Source organism: Oncorhynchus nerka, linkage group LG22 (assembly GCF_034236695.1).
Source record: "Oncorhynchus nerka isolate Pitt River linkage group LG22, Oner_Uvic_2.0, whole genome shotgun sequence".
NCBI classification, from domain to species: domain Eukaryota; kingdom Metazoa; phylum Chordata; class Actinopteri; order Salmoniformes; family Salmonidae; genus Oncorhynchus; species Oncorhynchus nerka.
The window spans coordinates 65,207,132-65,229,094 of record NC_088417.1 but is presented as its reverse complement, the minus strand read 5'-3'; the positions used below and the strand labels follow the sequence as shown (position 1 = coordinate 65,229,094).

General features: G+C 41.8%; 1 protein-coding gene across 1 annotated transcript in view; it reads left to right on the top strand.

Moving 5' to 3' along the window:
- Positions 1–21,154, top strand: part of LOC115105505 (G protein-coupled receptor kinase 6-like) — a 54,336-nt gene extending 33,182 nt beyond the window's left edge. The window contains exons 10-16 of the mRNA XM_029627629.2: positions 411–448; positions 1,163–1,252; positions 2,268–2,476; positions 3,563–3,700; positions 13,383–13,520; positions 13,964–14,098; positions 14,425–21,154. Coding sequence (XP_029483489.1) covers positions 411–448; positions 1,163–1,252; positions 2,268–2,476; positions 3,563–3,700; positions 13,383–13,520; positions 13,964–14,098; positions 14,425–14,475 — 799 coding nt within the window. The 3' untranslated portion in view covers positions 14,476–21,154. The remainder of the gene's footprint in view (positions 1–410; positions 449–1,162; positions 1,253–2,267; positions 2,477–3,562; positions 3,701–13,382; positions 13,521–13,963; positions 14,099–14,424) is intronic.
- Positions 21,155–21,963: the final 809 nt, after the last annotated feature.

Here is a 21,963-nt window from a genome sequence, read left to right as displayed (position 1 = left end):
CACTCACTCACTCACTCACTCACTCTCTCACACAAGGCTGTTCTAGGGGAATGGTTTAGCGGGTACTCAGCTTTCTGCTTACAAGGCTGCAGGAACTTTATGGAGCATATTTAGTGTTTACACAAGTATCAGCTTACAAGGGAGGATGGAGAGAAAGAGAGAGAGCGCTTCATGTTTTCAAAAGGGAGAGAGAGAGATGGAGAATGATGGCTAGCAAGATGTAGATTGAAAGAAAGGGGGGAGATGGAGAACAATAAGTAGTAAGATGTGGAGAGAAACAAAGAGAGAAGGAGCGATGGAGAGCTTGTCAAAGTTTTGTAAATCTGTCCCTCAGCTGCTCACAATGCTGTTGGAGGCGATAAAAGTTAGTTCTTAGTTTCATAACTCCTGGTATTTATCTCTTCTTCCAGGGACCTGAAGCCTGAGAACATACTATTGGACGACCATGGTGAGTAGAGATAGCAATAATATGAATGCCCACTTGTATACAAGTAAATAAATATTCTAATGGACCAACCCTGGTCTTGGAGACCAACCATGGTCCTGGAACAATAGCCTGTATACCTTGTTGTTCCAGCTGAGCACTACTTTAAAATAATTTATTAAACTAATCTAGGTCTTGATGATTAATAGATCCGGTGTGTTAGTGATGGGCTGGAACGAAAGCCTGCACACACACACTGTAGCTCTCTGTAACCAGACCTTACTGCTTGTGTGAACCAATGCTGCCATTCTGTTATTCACCAATAGAGGGAGCAGATTGTCTATGAAAAGACTTGTCTCAAGATAGGGGCTCCTGCTTTCTCAAGGTTGTCAGTGAAGCCTGCTACCACTGAATGGTGCTCTTTAGCAAAACAAAATAGATAAGGTGTCCACAGTACATGGCTTTCATGAGATCTGCTTTGACCAAAGGAAGCCCTCTATTGATATACATAGTCTCTTGTTCAGACTCCAGACTGGAGATAGCCTGTCAAATGACATCGGATTGAAGGGTATGCTAAGTAATACTGTATGTGTCTTGTTGTGTTGTGTCGTGATTGTCCGTACCCGGGGAACTCCATTGGTATGCATCGTCTGTGGGATAGCATGTCATTTGACATAAGGTTAACTGTTCCAGCATTAGGCAGTGTACTGTAACACAGTGTGTGTTGTGTTCCTTTAGGCCATATCCGGATATCAGACCTGGGCTTGGCTGTCCATGTGCCCGAGGGAGAGACTATCAAGGGTCGGGTTGGCACCGTTGGGTACATGGGTAAGAACATTCAACAACATTCAACAAAAGATATTCAACATATTGTTTTCATATACGGTTCCTGTACTGTATAATGAACAGTACCAATATACACGGAACAAAAAAACTCAACATGTAAAGTGTTGGTCCCATGTTTCATGAGCTGAAATAAAAAATCCCCAAAATGTTCCATACGCACAAAAAGCTTATTTCTCTCAAATGTTGTGCAAATTTCTTTACATCCCTGTTATTGAGCATTTCTCATTTGCCAAGATAATCCATCCACCTGACAGGTGTGGCATATCAAGAAGCTTATCAAACAGCATGATCGTTACACAGATGCACCTTGTGCTGTGGACAATAAAAGGCCACTCTAAAATGTGCAGTTTTGTCACAGAACACAATGCCACAGATGTCTCAAATTTTGAGGGAGAGTGCAATTGGCATGCTGATTGCAGGAATGTCCACCAGAGCTGTTGCTACCATAAGCTGCCTCCAATCTCGTTTTAGAGAATTTGGCAGTACGTCCAACAGGCCTCACAACCGCAGACAACGTATAACCACGCTAGACCTTGATATCCACATCCGGCTTCTTCACCTGCGGGATCGTCTGAGGGGTGCTGGGGTTGTGCTGAGGAGTATTTCTGTCTCTAATAAAGCCCTTTTGTGGGAAAAGCGTATTCTGATTGGCTGGGCCTGGTTCCCCAGTGGTAGGGCCTGAATGCCAAGTGGGTGGGCCTTTACCCTCTTATGCCCACCCATGACTCCCCCCCTGCCCAGTCATGTGAAATCCATAGATTAGGGCCTAATGAATTTATTTAAATTGACTGATTTCCTTATATGAGCTGTAACTCAGTAAAATCTTTGAAATTGTTGCGTTTTGTACTTATATTTTTGTTCAGTATAAATGAACAACGACATTCATAAAGTCATAAGTACTACGTAAATGCTTCTAAAATGATTTGTAATCATGTGTCTGTTTGTGTGCACATACGTATGTATGCTTGCCTGTCATCCTAATGTGTGTGTGTGTCAGCTCCGGAGGTGGTTAAGAATGAGCGCTACACATTCAGCCCAGACTGGTGGGCGCTGGGCTGTCTGCTGTATGAGATGATCGAGGGCCAGTCTCCCTTCCAGCAGCGCAAGAAGAAGATTAAACGTGAGGACGTGGAGAGGCTGGTCAGAGACGTGGAGGAGGAGTACTCAGACAAGTTCTCAGAGGACACCAAGTCCCTCTGCAAAATGGTACCGGACATATTATCAACAACATGAGATCATGCTTTGTCTGTTGGCACAGGCATTTGCTTTGCATATCAAAATATATCTTTATAGTAGTGACTTTTATTTGTGAAGGCAGCGTCATGTTTAAAAAACATTTGCATTCGTGACGTACGTGGATGAAGGACGCTTTTATTCCGTTTTTTATGACTTCTAATATAAGCACAGAAGGTTGTCTTTGATGATTTGAAAACGAACTCCAAACACATAGTCCCAGTCAGTATCCACATAATAATAAGGCATTTTCCTCGACCATGCCCATAAATTGGGGAAAACCAACATTATTTCCTATTGACCCTCATTGTAAGAGGCAACTTCGTCGTCGATGTTATACAGAAACAATAAAATATGCCGAGAAGCTGCTGTGTTGTTCAAATGTACATGTAACCAGGTCAAAAATCCCAACCCACAGTTTGCAATGCTCCCATGTAAGGAAATAGAGCCTGCGAGAAGAGCCCTGTGGCTTGAGGCTATTCGGTGTGGTAAATGTGGGGATGCGTAGGCTACACGTAGCTATGTGTGTGTGGAAAACATTTAATCACAGGTAAGACATTTAACTTGTACAGCCCGTTTGTAACTCCACTCACTACTTGTAGCTGTATAGTCCGTTTGTTTGTGTTGTTGGTCTTGGCTAGCCTAATGTTCCGGTCGGTAGCTAACTAGCACTCACACTCAAGTGGCTACTAGCATCGTCATGAAAAGGGGCGTGAGGGAAGCCGTACAATATTACATTTTTCTAAGTAGGGAGAATGCTAGGGAGCAGGCAATGTTGAATCTTTAGACACACTTTTCTTTAAATGTAGTTTTGTAATGAACTAAAACAAGCAGACAAGAAAATTGCTTTGAAAATGTCAAGTTTTTGCTGTGAGCCAATGGGGTAACTTAGGTAACCACATGTTGTTTTCCCCACAGATGGGCATGGTCGCAACATTTTTATCTATTACCGACTGGGTCTATACAGCAGATCAGTCAATCTTTCATAAATTTAACAGCATAACATATTTACTTTGTTGCCTAGTAACACTGCTATCTCTCACTCTTGTCTCCGCCCAGCTGCTGGCCAAAGAGCCCAGTGAGAGGCTGGGCTGCCAGGGGGAGGGTGCTACGGAGGTGAAGGCCCACCACATCTTCCGATCCATCAACTTTAAAAGGCTGAAGGCTGGCAGGCTGAAGGCCCCCTTCACCCCTGATGTAAGGAAACACACTGTGGTCCAATCTGTTCACTGTACAGACGTCATCCTTCATAATGCATCATTTAGATTTCAAGTGGCACATGTAGTGATGCTGTCGACATGAAACATCTAGCCTTTTTGTCTTTATATGGTAGTCGTCTTGGTTAGAATGAATGAGCTGCCTCCACTTGATGTGACTGCGTGCATGTGTTTAGTGCATTAAAAAGTAGGATTGAAATAGATGTAATTCGGTCATTGATCTATACAAAATACTCCATGATGTCAAAGGGATACTTCAGGATTTTTACAATGAGGCCCTTTATCTACTTCCCCAGAGTCAGATGAACTTGTGGATACCATTTTTAAATCTGCTAGCCGATACCCATAGACTTCCAGTCATTGCGCTAATGCTAGTTAGCATTGGCTCGCAAAACTACCTTTAACTTCCTTCATACTGGACACAGACACACAAAAATTGTATCCACAAGTTGGGGAAGTAGATAATGGCCTCATTGAGAAAATCCCAAGGTATCCCTTAAAAGTGAAAATATATTTATTTTTTTACAAATTAAATAACTCTGTCTGCCATACATACAACATCTGTAAGGTCCCGCATGACCCCAAGTCACTTTGGATAAAAGCAGTTACTAAATGCCATATGCATTCGGAAAGTATTCAGACCCCTTCCCTTTTTTCACATTTTGTTATGTTACAAATGGATAAAATATATATTTTGCCTCAATCTACAATAGAAAAACTGCTTTTTTGAAATTTGTGCACATTTATAAAAGAAAATCTGAAATCAGAACCTTTACTTAGTACTTTGTTGAAGCACCTTTGGCAGCGATTACAGCCTCGAGTCTTCTTGGATATGACACTACTTTATTTACATAAGTATTCAGACCCTTTGCTATGAGACTCAAAATTTAGCACACACCATAAGGTCCCACAGTTGACAGTGCATGTCAGAGCAAAAACCAAGCTATGATGTCTGTTAGGTTCTAATTCTAAGAGTAAAACACTCAACGGACATTATGAAAGCTTAACCAAGTTTATTCTGCCCAGTGGGTCAATATAGCTGCATTCAGACAAAACATGTTTCCACCACCACAAGTATATATACTCCAATTTAGGCACTCCTCCTTCTCTCCAATCCTTACATCTAGTATGGTTCGACAGGAAGACAAAGTAATAGGGTAATAAACCATAATTTCTCCCTTAAGGGGGTTCTGACCTGACCTCAACCCCTCATTTGCCTAATCCACAGATGTCCACCCGTTTCCCCTATAGCAATCCTGTGTCTTCCTCCTAATCCTGTGTCTTCCTCCTGTCCACCCAGCGCCATCAGGCTCCTAGAGATAACTATTCACTTCTGATGTAAAAACCCTCAAAACCTCAGCACTCCATCAGTGACATGAATAAGTATATTCTCAGAACCCAACATGTCGAAATTGTCTGTTGCGCTTCAAGACCAGATTGTGTTGCGGAACAGAGCTGGGGAAGGGTACCAAAAACATTATGCAGCATTGAAGGTCCCCATGAAGAGTGGCCTACATAATTCTTAAATGGAAGAAGTTTGGAACCACCAAGACTTCCTAGAGCTGAGCTATCGGGGGAGAAGGCCTTGGTCAGGGAGGTGACCAAGAACCCGATGGTGACTCTGACAGAGCTCCAGTGGAGATCTCTGTGGAGATAGGAGAACCTTCCAGAAGGACAACCATCTCTGCAGCACTCCACCATTCCGGCCTTAATAGTAGAGTGGCCAGACGGAAGCTACTCCTCAGTAAATGGCACATTGACAGCCCAATTCGAGTTTGCCAAAAGGCACCTAAAGGACTCTCAGACCATGAGAAACAAGATTCTCTGGTCTGATGAATCCAAGATTGCCGGGTTTGGCTGTTGTAGGCTGTCATTGTAAATAATAATTTGTTCTTCACTGACTTGCTTAGTTAAATAAAGGTTGATTAAAATAAGAAATGTAACTATTTGGCCTGAATGCCAAGTGTCACGTCTGTAGGGAACATGGTACCATCCCTACGGTGAAGCATGGTGGTGGCAGCATCATGTTGTGGGGATGTTTTTCAGCGGCAGGGACTGGGAGACTAGTCAGGAATGAAGCAAAGATGAACAGAGCGAAGTAGAGATCCTTGATGGAAACCTGCTCCAGAGCGCTCAGGACCTTAGACTGGAGCAAAGGTTCACCTTCCAACAGGACAATGACTCTAAGCACACAGCCAAGACAACGCAGGAGTGGCTTCGGGACAAGTCTCTGAATGTCCTTGAGTGGCCCAGCCAGAGCCCGGACTTGAACCCGATCTAACATTTCTGGAGAGACCTGAAAATAGCTGTGCAGTGACGCTCCGCATCCAACCTGACAGAGCTTGAGTGGCTCTGCAGAGAAGAATGGGAGAAACTCCCCAAATACATGTATGCCAAGCTTGTAGTGTCATACCCAAGAAAATCGCTGAAAAGGTGCTTCAACAAAGTACTGAGTAAAGGGTTTGAATGTTTATGTAAATGTAAAAATCTGTTTTAAAAGAACACATTTCCAAAAAACAGTTTTTGCTTTGTCAAAATTGGGTATTTTGTGTAGATCGATGAGGGGGGAAATGATTTAATTAATTGTAGAATAAGGCTATAACAAAATGTGGAAAAAGTCAAAGGGTCTGAATACTTTCCGAATGCATTTCAAGCACAGACGAAACTACAAAGACCCGAGAGCTTTTCAGAAGCCTCATAGGGGCAGTGATTGGTAGATCAAATCAGTCATAGAAATAGCTGCCTTTAAAAAAGATATTCAATCTCGGTAACAATGAAGGTCCTTACTGTTTATTAATTTATTTTTTAAATAGTTAAAAAGAGACAAAAATAGCTTCTTAGCAAAGAGCAATTTCTCAAGCAAGAATTTTGCCAGGAGTGGCGTGATTGAGGGGCTTAATTGGCCAAGATTATGGGAGGGATATGTAATCTGAAAACAAGCTGTTATTGGAAACTCTTTTATTGGTCTATTAATTTATACTGCCTGGTGATGTCGCCAGGCAGGCCAAAACTCCATCCCACCAAAACAGAATTACATTTCAGGTGGTCTTTACAAACTACTCTAACACTAAAAGAACATTATCATTTTCACAATTTCATAACCTCATAGTGGGGAAATAAACTGACAGAGCTTGAGAAGGATGGGAGAAAATCCTCAAATACAGGTGTACAGATCTTGTAGTTTCAACCTGAAGAATGGTGACGGAGGGGGGATGGCTGCCGTTTTACGGGCACCTAACCCATTGTGCTATTTTGTGTGTTTTTTCGCATTGTTTGTAACTTATTTTGTACATAATGTTGATGCTACCTTCTCTTATGACCAAAAAGAGCTTCTGGAAATCAGAACAGCGATTACTCACCTCGACCTGGTCGAAGATTTGTTTTTTAATGAGTCTGACGCGAAGAATATAATGTCTACTTTGAGAAACAGATGCCTCAAAAGTCCTGACCTGACAGCTTCATTAAATAGTACCTGCAAAACACCCATCTCAACGTCAATGGTGAAGATGCTCTGTGATGCTGGCCTTCTAGGCAGAGTTCCTCTGTCCGTGTCTGTTATTTTTGCCCATCTTAATCTTTTCTTTTTATTGGCCAGTCTGAGATGGCTTTTTCTTTGCAACTCTGCCTATAAGACCAGCATCCCGGAGTAGCCTCTTCACTGTTGACATTGAGACTGGTGTTTTGCGGGTACTATCTAATAAAGCTGCCAGTTGAGGTCTTGTGAGGTGTCTGTTTCTCGAACTAGACACTAATGTACTTGTCCTCTTGCTCAGTTGTGCACCGGGGCCTCCCACTCCTCTTTCTATTCTGGCTAGAGCCAGTTTGCGCTGTTCTGTGAAGGGAGTAGTATACAGTGCTGTACGAGAACTTTAGTTTCTTGGCAATTTCTCGCATGCAATGGCCTTCATTTATCAGAACAAAAATAGACTGAGTTTCAGAAGAAAGATCTTTGTTTCTGGCCATTTTGAGCCTGTTATCGAACCCACAAATGCTCATGCTCCAGATACTCAATTAGTTTAAAGAAGGCCAGTTTTATTGCTTCTTTTTTCAGCGTGCTAACATAATTGCAAAAGGGTTTTCTAATGAAACTTGGTTTAGCTAACACAACGTGCCATTGGAACAGAAGTGATGGTTGCTGATAATGGGCCTCTGTAGATATTCCATAAAAAATCTGCCGTTTTCAGCTACAATAGTCATTTACAACATTATCAATGTCTACACTGTATTTCTAAACAATTTGCTGTTATTTTAACTTCTTGGTGACGGGGGCAGTATTGAGTAACTTGGATGAATAAGGTGCCCAGAGTAAACTGTCTGCTACTCTGTCCCAGATGCTAATATATGCATATTATTAGTATTATTATTGCTTTAGTCCAGGTCTGGGAGGAGATCCCTCAGGAGACCATCCGCCACCTCATCAGGAGCATGCCCAGGCATTGTAGGGAGGTCATACAGGCACGTGGAGGCCACACACACTACTGAGCCTCATTTTGACTTGTTTTAAGGACATTACATCAAAGTTGGATCAGCCTGTAGTGTGGTTTTCCACTTTAATTTTGAGTGTGACTCCAAGTCCAGACCTCCATGGGTTGATAAATTTGATTTCCATTGATAATTTTTGTGTGATTTTGTTGTCAGCACATTCAACTATGTAAAGAAAAAAGTATTTCATAAGAATATTTCATTAATTCAGATCTAGGATGTGTTATGTTAGTGTTCCCTTAAATTTTTTGAGCAGTGTAGTTTCATTTACTTGATTGCCTATCCAATATGCTGTGTCTATGGGGCCAAATTGCACTTCCCAAGGCTTCCAGCAGATGTCAACAGTCTTTAGAAAATTGTTTGAGGCTTCTATTGTGGAAGGGTGTCGAATAAGAGCTAAGTGGACTAGGCTGAGGCCAATCAGTTGTTTACTGCGCGGTCACATGGGTGCGCCGTGCCTTCTTTTTCCTCTAATGAATACGCTATTGTCCGGTTGGAATATTATTGAAGATTTATTATAAAAATACCCTAAGGGTCTTGATTGCCCCTTGATTGTAAACATCGTTTGACATGTTTCTACAAATTGTAATGGAACTCTTGACTTTTTGTCTGGATTTTGCGCTCGAGCATTGTGCCTCTGGAATAGTGAACTAAACGCACGAACAAAACGGAGGTATTTGGACGTAATCGAACAAAAAAATTTTTTATTGTGGGAGTGCATTCCGACGAAGATCAGCAAAGGTAAGTGAAGATTTATAATGCTATTTATGACTTTTGTTGACTCCACAATTTGGCGGGTAACTGTATGGCTTGCATTCGTGGCTGAAAGCTGTTCTCAGATGATTAAATATTGTGCTTTTGCGAAATCTGACACAGTGGTTGCATTAACCTCTTCAGTCGACCCTCTACTTTTTTGAACATTCTGTTAAAAATCGCGCAACATTTCAGCGCCCTGCTACTCATGCCAGGAATATGGTATATGCATTTGCTTAGTCTGTGTGGATAGAAAACACTCAGACGTTTAAAAAACTGGTTAAATCACTGCTGTGGCTTTACCAGAACGGCATTTACATCGAAAAGCACAGGAAAAACTGATCACTGAAAATGGGGAAAATATATCCATGCGCTACTTGAACCCATTGATAAACGTGAACCACAATTAATTGCCTGAGGTTGCAGTACCTACAGCTTCCACAGGGTGTCTAGAGTCTTGTCATTTCCCTTCGAGTTTTTTCTTGGTCAAACACATACAGGACACCGTATCTAATCCGGTCTAGGACCGGATATTTTCGTTGAGTTTCTAGCCGGACATTTTTCCAGACGGACAGCTAATGATCTTTACATCGCCTCCTGATGAATTTTATCGCTTATTAACGTTTACTAATACCTAAAGTTGCATTACAAACGTATTTGAAGTGTTTTGTGAAAGTTTATCGTCGACTTTTTGAATTTAAAAAAATGACGTTACGTTTTGAAACGATGTTTTTTTCGTTTATCACACAGTCTACATATAACGATATCTAGGCTTTATATGGACCGATTTAATCGAAATAAAGACCCAAATAGTGTTTATGGGACATCTAGGAGTGCCAACAAAGAAGATGGTGAAAGGTAATGAATGTTTTCTATTTTATTGTGCGGTTTGTGTAACGCCGAAATGCTAATTATTTTGTTTACGTCCCCTGTGGGTCTTTTGGGGTGTTGCATGCTATCAGATAATAGCTTCTCATGCTTTCGCCGAAAAGCATTTTAAAAATCTGACTTGTTGCCTGGATTCACAACGAGTGTAGCTTTAATTCGATACCCTGCATGTGTATTTTAATGAACTTTTGAGTTTTAACTAATACTATTAGCATTTAGCGTAGCGCATTTGCATTTCCAGAGCTCTAGTTGGGACGCAAGCGTCCCGAGTAGAAGCAACAGGTTAACCCACTGTTCCTAGGCCGTCATTGAAAATAAGAATTTGTTCTTAACCTCTTACCTCTACCTGGGACGCTTGCGTCCCAACTAGAGCTCTGGAAATGCAAATGCGCTACGCTAAATGCTAATAGTATTAGTTAAAACTCAAAAGTTCATTAAAATACACATGCAGGGTATCAAATTAAAGCTACACTCGTTGTGAATCCAGGCAACAAGTCAGATTTTTAAAATGCTTTTCGGCGACAGCATGAGAAGCTATTATCTGATAGCATGCACCAATACACTACAACAGAAAAGCACAGCAGGGGACGTAAACAAAATAATTAGCATTTCGGCGTTACACAAACCGCACAATAAAATAGAAAACAGTCATTACCTTTCACCATCTTCTTTGTTGGCACTCCTAGATGTCCCATAAACACTATTGGGTCTTTATTTCGATTAAATCGGGCCATATAAAGCCAACATATCGTTATATGTAGACTGTGTGATAAACGAAAAAAACAGCGATTTCACAACGTAACGTCATTTTTTAAAATTCAAAAAGTAGACGATAAACTTTCACAAAACACTTCGAAATACGTTTGTCAAATACACATGGTTAGCAGATGTCATTGCGAGTGTAGCGAAATGGTTCTAGATCTGACAGTGCAGCAGTATCTAACAATTCCACAACAAAACCTAATACACACAATCTGGTAAAGGAATGGGATAAGAATATATAAGTATAAAATATATGGATGAGCAGTGACAGAGCAGCTAAGATGCAATAGATGGTAAAGAATAGATTAAGGATACATTATATACATATGAAATGAGTAATGCAAGATATGTAAACATTTTTAAAGTGGCATTGAAGTGACTAGTGTTCCGTTTATTAAAGTGGCCAATGATATCAAGTCTGTAGGTAGGCAGCTGCCACTCTGTGCTGGTGGTGTCTGTTTTAACAAACTGGTGGCATTGAGAAGCAGTTTTTCAATCTCTCTTTCCCAGCTTTGATGCACCTGTACTGACCTCGCCTTCTGGATGGAAGTGGGGTGAACAGGCAGTGGCTCGGGTGGTTATTGTCCTTGGACCTTTTTTGCCTTCCTGTGACATTGGGTGTTGTCGGTGTCCTGGAGGGCAGGTAGCTTGCCCCTGGTGATGCGTTGTGCACACCACTCTCTGGAGAGCCTTGCGGTTGTGGGCGTTGCCGTACCAGGTGGTGATACAGCCCGACAGGATGCTCTCAATTGTGCATCTGTAAATGTGAGTGAGGGTTTTTGGTGACTAGCCACATTTCTTCAGCCTCCTGAGGTTGAAGAGGCGCTCTTGAGCCTTCTTCACCACACTGTCTGTGTGCGTGGACCATTTCAGTTTGTCTGTGATATGAACACCGAGGAACTTAACTTTCCACCTTCTCTACTGCTGTCGTGTCGATGTGGATAGGGGGGTGCTCTCTTTGCTGTTTCCTGTCCACAATCATCTCTTTTGTTTTGCTGACATTGAGTGAGAGGTTATTTTCCTGACACCACACTCCGAGGGCCCTCACCTCCTCCCTGTTGGCTGTCTCGTCGTTGTTGGTAATAAAGCCTACCACTGTTGTGTCGTCTGCAAACTTGTTGATTGTGTTGGAGGTGTCCATGGCCACACAGTCATGGGTGAACAGGGAGTACAGGAGAGGGCTGAGAACGCACCCTTGTGGGGCCCCAGTGTTGAGGATCAGCGGAGTGGAGATGTTGTTTCCTACCTTCACCACCTGGGGGTGGCCCGTCAGGAAGTCCAGGACCCAGTTGCACAGGACAGGATCGAGACCCAGGGTCTCAAGCTTAATGATGAGCTTGGAGGGTACTATGGTGTTGAATGCTGAGCTGTAGTCAATGAACAGCATTCTTACATAGGGTATTTATCTTGTCCAGATGGGATAGGGCAGTGGGATTGCATCGTCTGTGGACCTATTGGGGTGGTAAGCAAATTTAAGTGGGTCTAGGGTGACAGGTCGGGTGGATGTGATATGATCCTTGACTAGTCTCTCAAAGCACTTCATGATGACAGAAGTGAGTGCTACAGGGCGATATTTAGTTCAGTTACCTTTGCTTTCTTGGTAACAGGAACAACGGTGGCCGTCTTGAAGCATGTGGGGACAGCACACTGGGATAGGGATTGATTGAATATGTCTGTATAAACACACCAGCCAGCTGGTCTGCGCCTGCTCTGAGGACGCGGCTAGGGATGTCAAGTTCTTCCACACATTCTTGACAAACCGTTTCTGTATGGACCTTGCATTTGTGCACGGGGGCATTGTCATGCTGAAACAGGAAAGGGCCTTGCCAAGTTGGAAGCATAGAATCGTCTAGAATGTCATTGTATGCTGTAGGGTTAAGATTTCCCTTCATTGGAACTAAGGGGCATAGCCCGAACTATGAAAAATAGCCCCAAACCATTATTCCTCCTCCACCAAACTCTGCATTCGGGCAGGTAGCGTTCTCCTGGCATCACTCCAGAGAACGCATTTAAACTTCTCCAGAGTCCAGTGGCGGCGAGCTTTACACCACTGCAGCCAACACTTGGCAATGCGCATGGTGATCTTAGGCTTGTGTGCAGCTGCTCGGCTATGGAAACCCATTTTATGAATCTCCCGACAAACAGTTATTGTGCTGAAGTTGCTTCCAGAGGCGGTTTGGAACTCTGTAGTGAGTGTTGCAACTGAGGACAGATGATTTTTACGCACTTCAGCGGTCTCTTTCTGTGAGCTTGTGTGGCCTACCACTTCGCGGCTGAGCTGTTGTTGCTCCTAGACATTTCCACTTCACAATAACAGCACTTACAGTTGACCGGGGCAGCTCTTGCAGGGCAGAAATTTGATGAACTGACTTGTTGGAAAGGTGACGGTGTCACATTGAAAGTCACTGAGCTCTTCAGTAAGGCCATTCTACTGCCAATGTATGTCTAAGGAGATTGCGTGGCTTGTGCTCAATTTTATACATCTGTCAGCAATGGGTGTGGCTGAAATAGCCAAATCTGCTAAATTGAAGTGGTGTCCACATACTTTTGTATATTAGTGTTGTATTTTTCATTAGTCTTTAAAAAAATCAATCTTCCAGAGTATACAGAGTATTTTGTGTAGATTGACAAAAATGTTAATTCAGTGGAGATTCATACTTATGATAACCACTGTATATACCATGTGACATTAATACCCTCGAGTAATTAAGAAGGCATTGTCAGAGTACAAATGTACAGTGCATACAGTATACATACAATGTTGTTTGCTTCCCCAGCCCCAGGCCATTTACTGTAAGGACGTACTGGACATCGAGCAGTTCTCCACGGTCAAGGGGGTGGAGTTGGAGCCCAAAGATGACTCCTTCTACTGTAAAGTGTCCACAGGCAGCGTGTCCATCCCCTGGCAGATGGAGGTCAGAGGTCACACACGCATGCACCAAAAGGAAAAATGACTGCCGTGGTTTGATTTGTCATCAGCCTGTTTTAAAACACTTTTAGTTATTTAATTATTTTCCTATCAGCTTTGTCAGACAAAGACACTGGGCAAATCAGCTCTATTTTTAAATGCTTTCACTTCCCTGTCCTATCAAGATGGCCTTCACCTTTATCATACTAATGTGCTGGTCAGTGGCCTGGCAAAAAAACACTTGGGTTCTGCCCCAAACAACACCATATTCCCTCTGTAGTCCACTACTTTTGACCAGGGCTCATAAGGCTCTGGTCAAAATTAGTGCACAATGTAGGGAATAGGGTGCCATTTGGTACGCATCTCAAAGTCCCCTTTACCCTAATATGCCACTTTATCAAACGATTTTAGGTTTGACGTTGCGATCAATGTTGTTTCTTCTGTTTCCAGATGATCGAGTCTGAGTGCTTTCAGGAGCTCAATGTGTTTCACACAGACGGGACAGTTCCCCCGGACCTGGACTGGAGAGGACAGCCCTCGCCACCACCTAAACAAGGGCTGCTGCAGAGGCTCTTTGGGAGACAGGTGAGCTCCTCAACCTTATTAAACAGAAAGCCTCAGTATTGTTTGTCATTGACTCTCCATGTTTTTGGCTGTAAGTGTATGTATTCTTATTGACGACTGCGATTCTTTTATAAACCAGAATACACCTATTTTAGCATTTGTTATGTACTACATAACCCACCATGCACCCACCGTGTAAGATCTCACACCGAGCAGTATGGGTACTGTAGTACATCATGCTCCTGAAGCATACATATTGGTGTCCTGTCTATCTATGCTCCAATGTTTTCCTCATTAACTTCTTATTGGGCCTCCTGATAAATCTGTTCTGTATCACCCCCTGTCAGGACTGTTGTGGGAACTGCAGCGACAGTGACGAGGAGCCCACCAGGCTGTGACTGAGCTCCCTCCAACCAATTACACCAAGGATCTCATTTGTTTACAAATTTTGCACATTTGTATCTTTAAGATAGTTCTATATAAATATTGGAATGTATATTTTCAGTATATAGCCATAAAGTCCATGTCATTTAAATGTAATCATTATTCAGAACCCATCATAGGAGGCAACAACAGGTAAGCCTAACACTGCTGTGGTCCCCCCCCCCCAAATCTGTTGATAGTGTTGTCAGCTTTTCTTTCTCTTTTAAAAAGTGTCGACCGTGCTCGGACTGCTAAGTGTTTCTGAATGGGGGATGAATGAAAAGTGTACGTCCACAACTATTTTTATATTTATATTTTATTTTTATTTACTTAATGTAATTCTAGGCAATCAAATTAGGAATGTTGTGTGAACTCTAGGCTTAAAGGAAATGGAAGACTAAGGTGAACTTTTGGTATGAGGTGATACATTATGTACATTCTAGGGTTCAATCTAGAGACACTTGATATAAACCAAATAGATATGACTAAACACTGCATATGTAAGTGCAAACAAGTGTATAATTTGTGACACTCGCGTCCGAAGTGTGTCTTCCAATGAACCTGAGTTTAGGTAGAAAGCATGTTAGTTCCCAACCATATTATGAGCTAGAGAAGTGAATTGACAAACAAAAAAAACTGCATTGTAATACAGTAATTCAGTTGTAAGAAATGACCTTTTTCGTAAGACGTGGATAGCCGAGAATGGCCTGGAGTTTCCTCTACCATGACATCCTCTAGATGGCTACACGTTTGTCACGGAGCACTTGAGTTTAATTAAGCGATGCACTTATGACCAAACCGGTTTGTTTTCATCCTCCAAATATTTTTTATGGTTAATTCCTTCCCATTCAAGGTTCCTTTGATAGTTTATGGTACTCTATATAATTACCATATTTTATCAAATCTAACAAAGCTGTCTGTCTAGGTTGAGACCATGCTGCATCTCTCTCTCCCTCCCTCTGCTGTACCTCATGTGTTCCTCTGCATCGTGTAACTCAGTGGGATTCTCCTTGTAAATGTGGGACTTTAATAGGACTGAGGGACTGAGCTCCCTGACAGACTATGGGACTATGGTATCACCCTCTGAACCCTCCTTACCAGAGACTCTATCAGACTGAGGAAGAAGGTTCAAAGAGGAGGGGAGGGGTCACCGAGAGGTCAAACCATCTCAATGTAAAGCTCAGCACTCCGACGGAAATTGGAAGAGACTCTCAAACTCCTACCATCCCCGTCTCTCATTATCAAATCATGTTATCGTATGTGATTCTCAAATTAACTTGCCTACATTCCAGTCTATACCGTACTGTACAGTGTAAAGTTATGCTACTTTTGTTTATTTTGCAATGTTTTTTTTACCGGTGTAAAGTTACAACAACAATAACAGTTCCACCATGAAACTAGAATAGGACTGAAAGTAAGATGAGTATGATTTCTCTTTACAATGTGCTCCTGAGCCAAGCTTACACACTGAGAGGGAGGGCTTCTCTCTGTCTGTCTCTGCATCCATGAAACACCTCTGACACTTTCTTTTTTGCAATGCACTGACGTTTTTTGTGTGGGCACGCATGTATCACCATAACCACTAGACTCTGTACCCACTTGGCACAAACTGGTTAAGTCAACGTATTGTGACGTGGAAAATACATTGGATTTGAAAAAAGTAATCAACTGTTGTAATTTCAACCACAGGAATATATCATAACCAATTTTCAAAATATGTTGAATTTATACCTTTTGAAACAACATCAGATCTTCAACGTAATATCCACTATAAGAAAACAACTGTAGGGGGGGGTTCTACTAAGCTAACATATGGAATTGTTTTAAGTTAGCTAAATGATCCATCATTTGACTATTTGATTTGGAATTTTAGGACCCCTGTAGGTTTCCCCCCTTGATTTTGGCCTTCACCACTATAGCGCATTGAGGAACGCATTCATACGTGGGAAAACAGACATAAGGAATAAGGTTTTGATGTGTCTGTCCTATTTATAGGAGATATAAGAAAGCTCAGGAAATATTTTTGTTTTTTCAACACACATTTAACCCCTATTGTTGGCACAAAACTACCTCCAACCTTCTGTTCATTTTTTAAAACTGGTACTGGTTTACATTCAGACCAGTCCCGTGACACTTGTGGGGATCATAGAGCAAAACCAGTGTGTTCTTTAGTTTAATCTTTCCATAGAGTTGTTATATTCCTTAGTAAGCCAAACCGTTCAGACGTTTTTGTAAGACAGATTTTTGAGATGTGTCCTGGTCTGACAAACAGCACCGTAGCTCTGCCATTTTCTACTGCAGTGGCGGGAGGCCGACATAGGCGGATAGAGATGCAAAAAAACAGAAACTGATGGATTTTTTTGTTTGTTAATTAGATTGACGCACTTTTTTTACCAAGCCCTGCTAAACTTTGATATTTGTCATCAACTGTCCTATTGTGAGAATGATTGTTGATCTATTCACCGTTGTTATCAAAGTCAAGGGTAGGTTTAATAGAGCAAATGAAATATGACCATATATTATCAATGATGATATTTAGGCCTATATAGCATTTCTAAAGTCATCAACCGCTATTGTTTCAATTCAACACACGATTCAAGCTTTGGTTGATTTCAAATGGAATCTACAAGTTAGTAAAATATAAAGTTGGATTCATGTCGCCATCTCAACCAAAAATGTAAGTTAAACAATGACTAAATTAAATCAAACTGTATTTAAAGTGCATTTAATGTTTCATCTGATTTAGCCCTATTAATTCAAATTGTATGTATACATTTGTAGACAAACTGGAATTAAAGCCAGATAGTTTCATCCGTGCCACTATCTAAGGACACATCTCCTTCATATGTCTATTTTTGGTTGCGTTGACAACCAAGCACAATTAAATATTTTTGCAATACAGTAAATATCCTATTAACTTGTCGATCAGTTAACAAATTAATTGTGTGATTCAGGTCTCCATGTCAACAGAAAATAGAAGTTAGAGAATAGATTTAAGCCAGTGGCTCAGATGGAACTATACAAGCAGCAGATATTTCCTTTAAATGTTTATTTGTTTGCATTGTCAACCAAACAATTCTATTTCTTTTGTAATACAGTAAAATGAGTATCACATCCCTGGCCACATTTTGAGGTTACTGTAACAACAAATGTCTTATGTAATCATAAAAAGTGTGCATGTTCAAGATAGCATGCAAATGTCGCAGGTCTGTGGAGATTTTCTTGCCTGGCTACCCAAACCCTTTGCTCCAACCAAACGCTACGCCATGCCCACAAACGTTAGTTTATTTCAATGAGTCTGGATCTGAGTACCTCCCTGACGATTTCTAGAATTCTCAACGTTGAGCAAAGTGGGTACCCACGTAGGCAAGAACTGGTTAAATCAATGTTGTTTCCATGTGATGTTGAATTAACGTGGAAAACTGAGTGGATTTTTCACCCAACTTTTATTCTAAATCCAATGACATGGTGAGATTTTGTGTGGAATTCACATTAGTTGACAACTCAACCAAATGTAACTCAAAACTAGATGTTGAACTGATGTCTGTGCCCAGTGGGTAAGGTACTGCTCATGATGAGTGAACATGCTACTGTACTAAAGGGAGTTCTCTGAACGTTCTCTGAATGTCAGGAGGTTGTCTAAATCTCTGTTAGTTTCCCAAGCCCAACAGGAGAGCACTAAGCAACAGGTTTTGACAGTGGGTATGAGAACAGTTACATTTGACCAAACACATACTTAATTTTTACCTCAGTAAAGAAAGACGTAGTTAATACAGTAGAGTACCAACAATTAAAGCACTGAAAAGGATGAATACAACATAAGTCAATGTACAATATACACTACATGGCCATAAGTATGTGGACACCCCTTGAAATTAGTTGATTCGGCTATTTCAACAACACCCATTGCTGACAGGTGTATAAAATCGAGCACACAGCCATGCAATCTCCATAGATAAACATTGGCGTTAGAATGGCCGAGTGAAATCGCCGGGCACCGTCATAGGATGTTACCTTTCCAACAAGTCAGTAAGGACATTTTTCTACCCTGCTAGAGCTGCCCCGGTCAACTGTATGTGCTGTTATTGTGGAAAGCCGCAAAGTGGTAGGCCACAAGCTCACAGAATGGGACCACCAAGTGCTGAAGCGCACAGCGTGTAAAAATCATCTGTCCTCGGTTGCAACGCTCACTACTCAGTTCCAAACTGCCTCTGGAAGCAACGTCAGCACAATAACTGTTTGTTGGGAGCTTCATGAAATGGGTTTCCATCTGGCAGTCTGACGGACAAACCTGGGCTTGCCGGATGCCAGGAGAACGCTACCTGCCTGAATGCATAGTCCTAACTGTAAAGTTTGGTGGAGGAGGAATAATGGTCTGGGGCTGTTTTTCATGGTTTGGGCTAGGCCCCCTAGTTCCAGTGAAGGGAAATCTCAACGCTACAGCATATTCTACATGATTCTATGCTTCCAACTTTGTGGTAACGGTTTAGGGAAGGCCCTTTCCTGTTTCAGCATGACAATGCCCCTGTGCACAAAGCGAGGTCCATAAAGAAATGGTTTGTCAAGATCGGTGTGGAAGAACTTGACTGGCCTGCACAGAGCCCTGACATCAAACACCTTTGGACTGAATTGGAACGCCGACTGCGAGCCGGGCCGAATTGCCCAACATCTGTACCCAACCTCAATAATGCTCTTGTGGCTGAAGGGAAGCAAGTCTCCTCAGCAATGTTCCATCATCTAGTGTAAAGCCTTCCCAGAAGAGTGGAGGCTGTTATAGCTGCAAAGGGGGGACCAACTCCATATTAATTCCTATGATTTTGGAATGAGATGTTCGACGAGCAGGTGTCCACATATTCTTAGCCATGTAATGTATGCGCACAATAATGGGTCAAAACTAATGAAGTGCTTGTCTTGTATTGAGTCATGGACTGAGCTGTTTCCTCTGAAAAGGCTCTATCTGTGAAGCGGAAATGGCGGTTAGCATCTGCTAGCGCTGGATAATGAAGTCAGGTTCATGTGTCACACACGTTACAGTACATTGACTTTAAGGATTCAGGGACGTTTGCTTACCCTTTTAATATTTATCTGTTGCTTTTATTTTATGTTGCGCTCTTAACTATTTTATAGCCTTCTGTGAGTCTAGACTGTAATGCTAGGTTATGCTAATGCTAGGCATTCAAAATTGCCATGTCCTTATTAAGGTGCTTCCTTACATTATCTACCTGTACATCTGCATTTTATTTCAGTATTTATTTTTTGACCATGTGCTTAAAGTTTTTACCTTACACTGTTGGTTTCAGTTCAAATATTCAGTCATTTTTTTGATGTTGCCATACTCTTCACATTTTGCCAACTATGTTCAGACTGCACTAAGCCCTCACAATTAGGAGGTACGCTTTGTTACAGTTCACGAGGAGAGAATTGACAAGTGTATGAGGTGAAAAATGTTTATCTGAAATTATATTGTGTCCAATGTCCATATCCTTTTAAATACCATATTAAACCAAGCACTAGTCTTCATTGTCTGATTAATTGTAGCTGAATCCATGTCACATTTGTTGCAACGTTGCATTGTAATGCAGCTCCGCTTTGGCGTTCCGTGTGATATCTCTCTGAGCTCTGGAAGGTTGGAGACTTCATTCATGTAACCATCTTCTGTTACTCAATTGCCTTCCCACCCTGTCCTCTGTTAGGCCCCATGTCATACTGTGTGTGTCTCTAGAGACCATTAGATCTGTTGTCCTACTGTGTTAACATGCCAAATGGAAGCTACCGAGATGATGATTGATGAAAGGAGTCGATAATGATGATAATCAAATCAAAACGTATTGGTCGTGTACAGATGTGAAATGCTGATGTTACTAGCTCCAACAGTGCAGTAGAATGTCTAGCAAATACAATACTAATACACAAATAATTAAAGTATACAAATAAATGTCAGAACGAGTCCAATTAACAATCCAAAGTAGATAGTGAGCAGTGTCAGAATCCAGAATATAAATATTAATACGTGGTGTGTATAGACAGTTTATAATTTTGAAAATAAAATGGTATGTACAGTATTAGGTATATTAGGATGAGCTATGTCAAGAATACAATATATACATAGTGAGTAAACAAGAGTATATGAATTGACCAGTGTTCAATGTCTCTCTGTACATGGTGCATTAGTATCACCATGCAGAGTACCTGGCAGGTAGACGGCTAGTAATGGCTGTTCAACCGTCTGATGGCCTTGTGATAGAAGCTGTTTCTCATTGTCTCGGTCCTGGATCTGATGCACCTGTACCTTCTCTGTCTGCTAGATGGTAGCAGAGTGAACAGACCGTGGCTCGTGTGGCTGAGGTCCCTAATGATCTTCTTGGCCTTCCTTTGACACCAAGTGCCATAAATGTCCTGGAGGTGATGATCATGAGGATATGTAAATGTGCCATGTGCATGCTATGTATCACTGTGATGTGTTTGTTTGAGCTCTTTTGGTTCTCTCGCTCTCCTCTGAAATCAACTCATACTGTCTGACTCTGACCCATCTCCATAGGTGCCTGTGAAACTTTATTAGTCATGGCCAGTCAAACTGGACCTCCATGTAACATATGAGTTGGAATATTATTTTTTTGCATAAGTATTTTACTTCAATAAAACATTGTTTCTTTAGCTTTGGCTTGTCTTGTGTAATTCTTGCAAACAGAGATTTATGACAGTTTGAAATGAAGATAGGAGGAGCCAGGAGAATATAGATGACAGGTGGGATTCGTACCTGGTAGCTCAAGAATCAAAATTAAGTCAACCAGTAGACTAAAGAGAAATCCCCTGGTCCAAGGGGAACTATTTGGCTTATGCGTTTCAGGCAGAGCTAGCAATCACAGTGTGATTTTAAATAATTTCCGCTACACCTGCATTCCTTTAGGTATTTGATTTTCCACTCAGTGGGTGGCTCACATCAAAACCATCATCCCCGAAACACTAGACCCACTCCAATTCGCATACCACCCCAACAGATCCACAGATGACAAAAGGAACACCTATGTGAGAATGCTGTTCATTGACTACAGCTCAGCGTTCAACACCAAAGTGCCCACAAAGCTCATCACTAAGCTAAGGACCCAGGGACTAAACAACTCCTTCTGCAACTGGATCCTGGACTTCCTGATGGGCTGCCCCCAGGTGGTAAGGGTAGATAACACATCTGCCACGCTGATCCTCAAGGGTGCGTGCTTAGTCCCCTCCTGTATTCCCTGTTCACCCACGCCTGTGTGGCTAAGCACAACTCCAACACCATCCCTCAACATGAGCAAGACAAAGGAGATGATCGTGGACTACAGGAAAAGGAGGGACGAACACGCCCTGATTCACATTGACGGGGCTGTAATGGAGAGGGTCGAGAGTTTCAAGTTCCATCACCAACAAACTATCATGGTCCAAACCCACCAAGAAAGTCATGAAGAGGGTGAACAGGGAACACG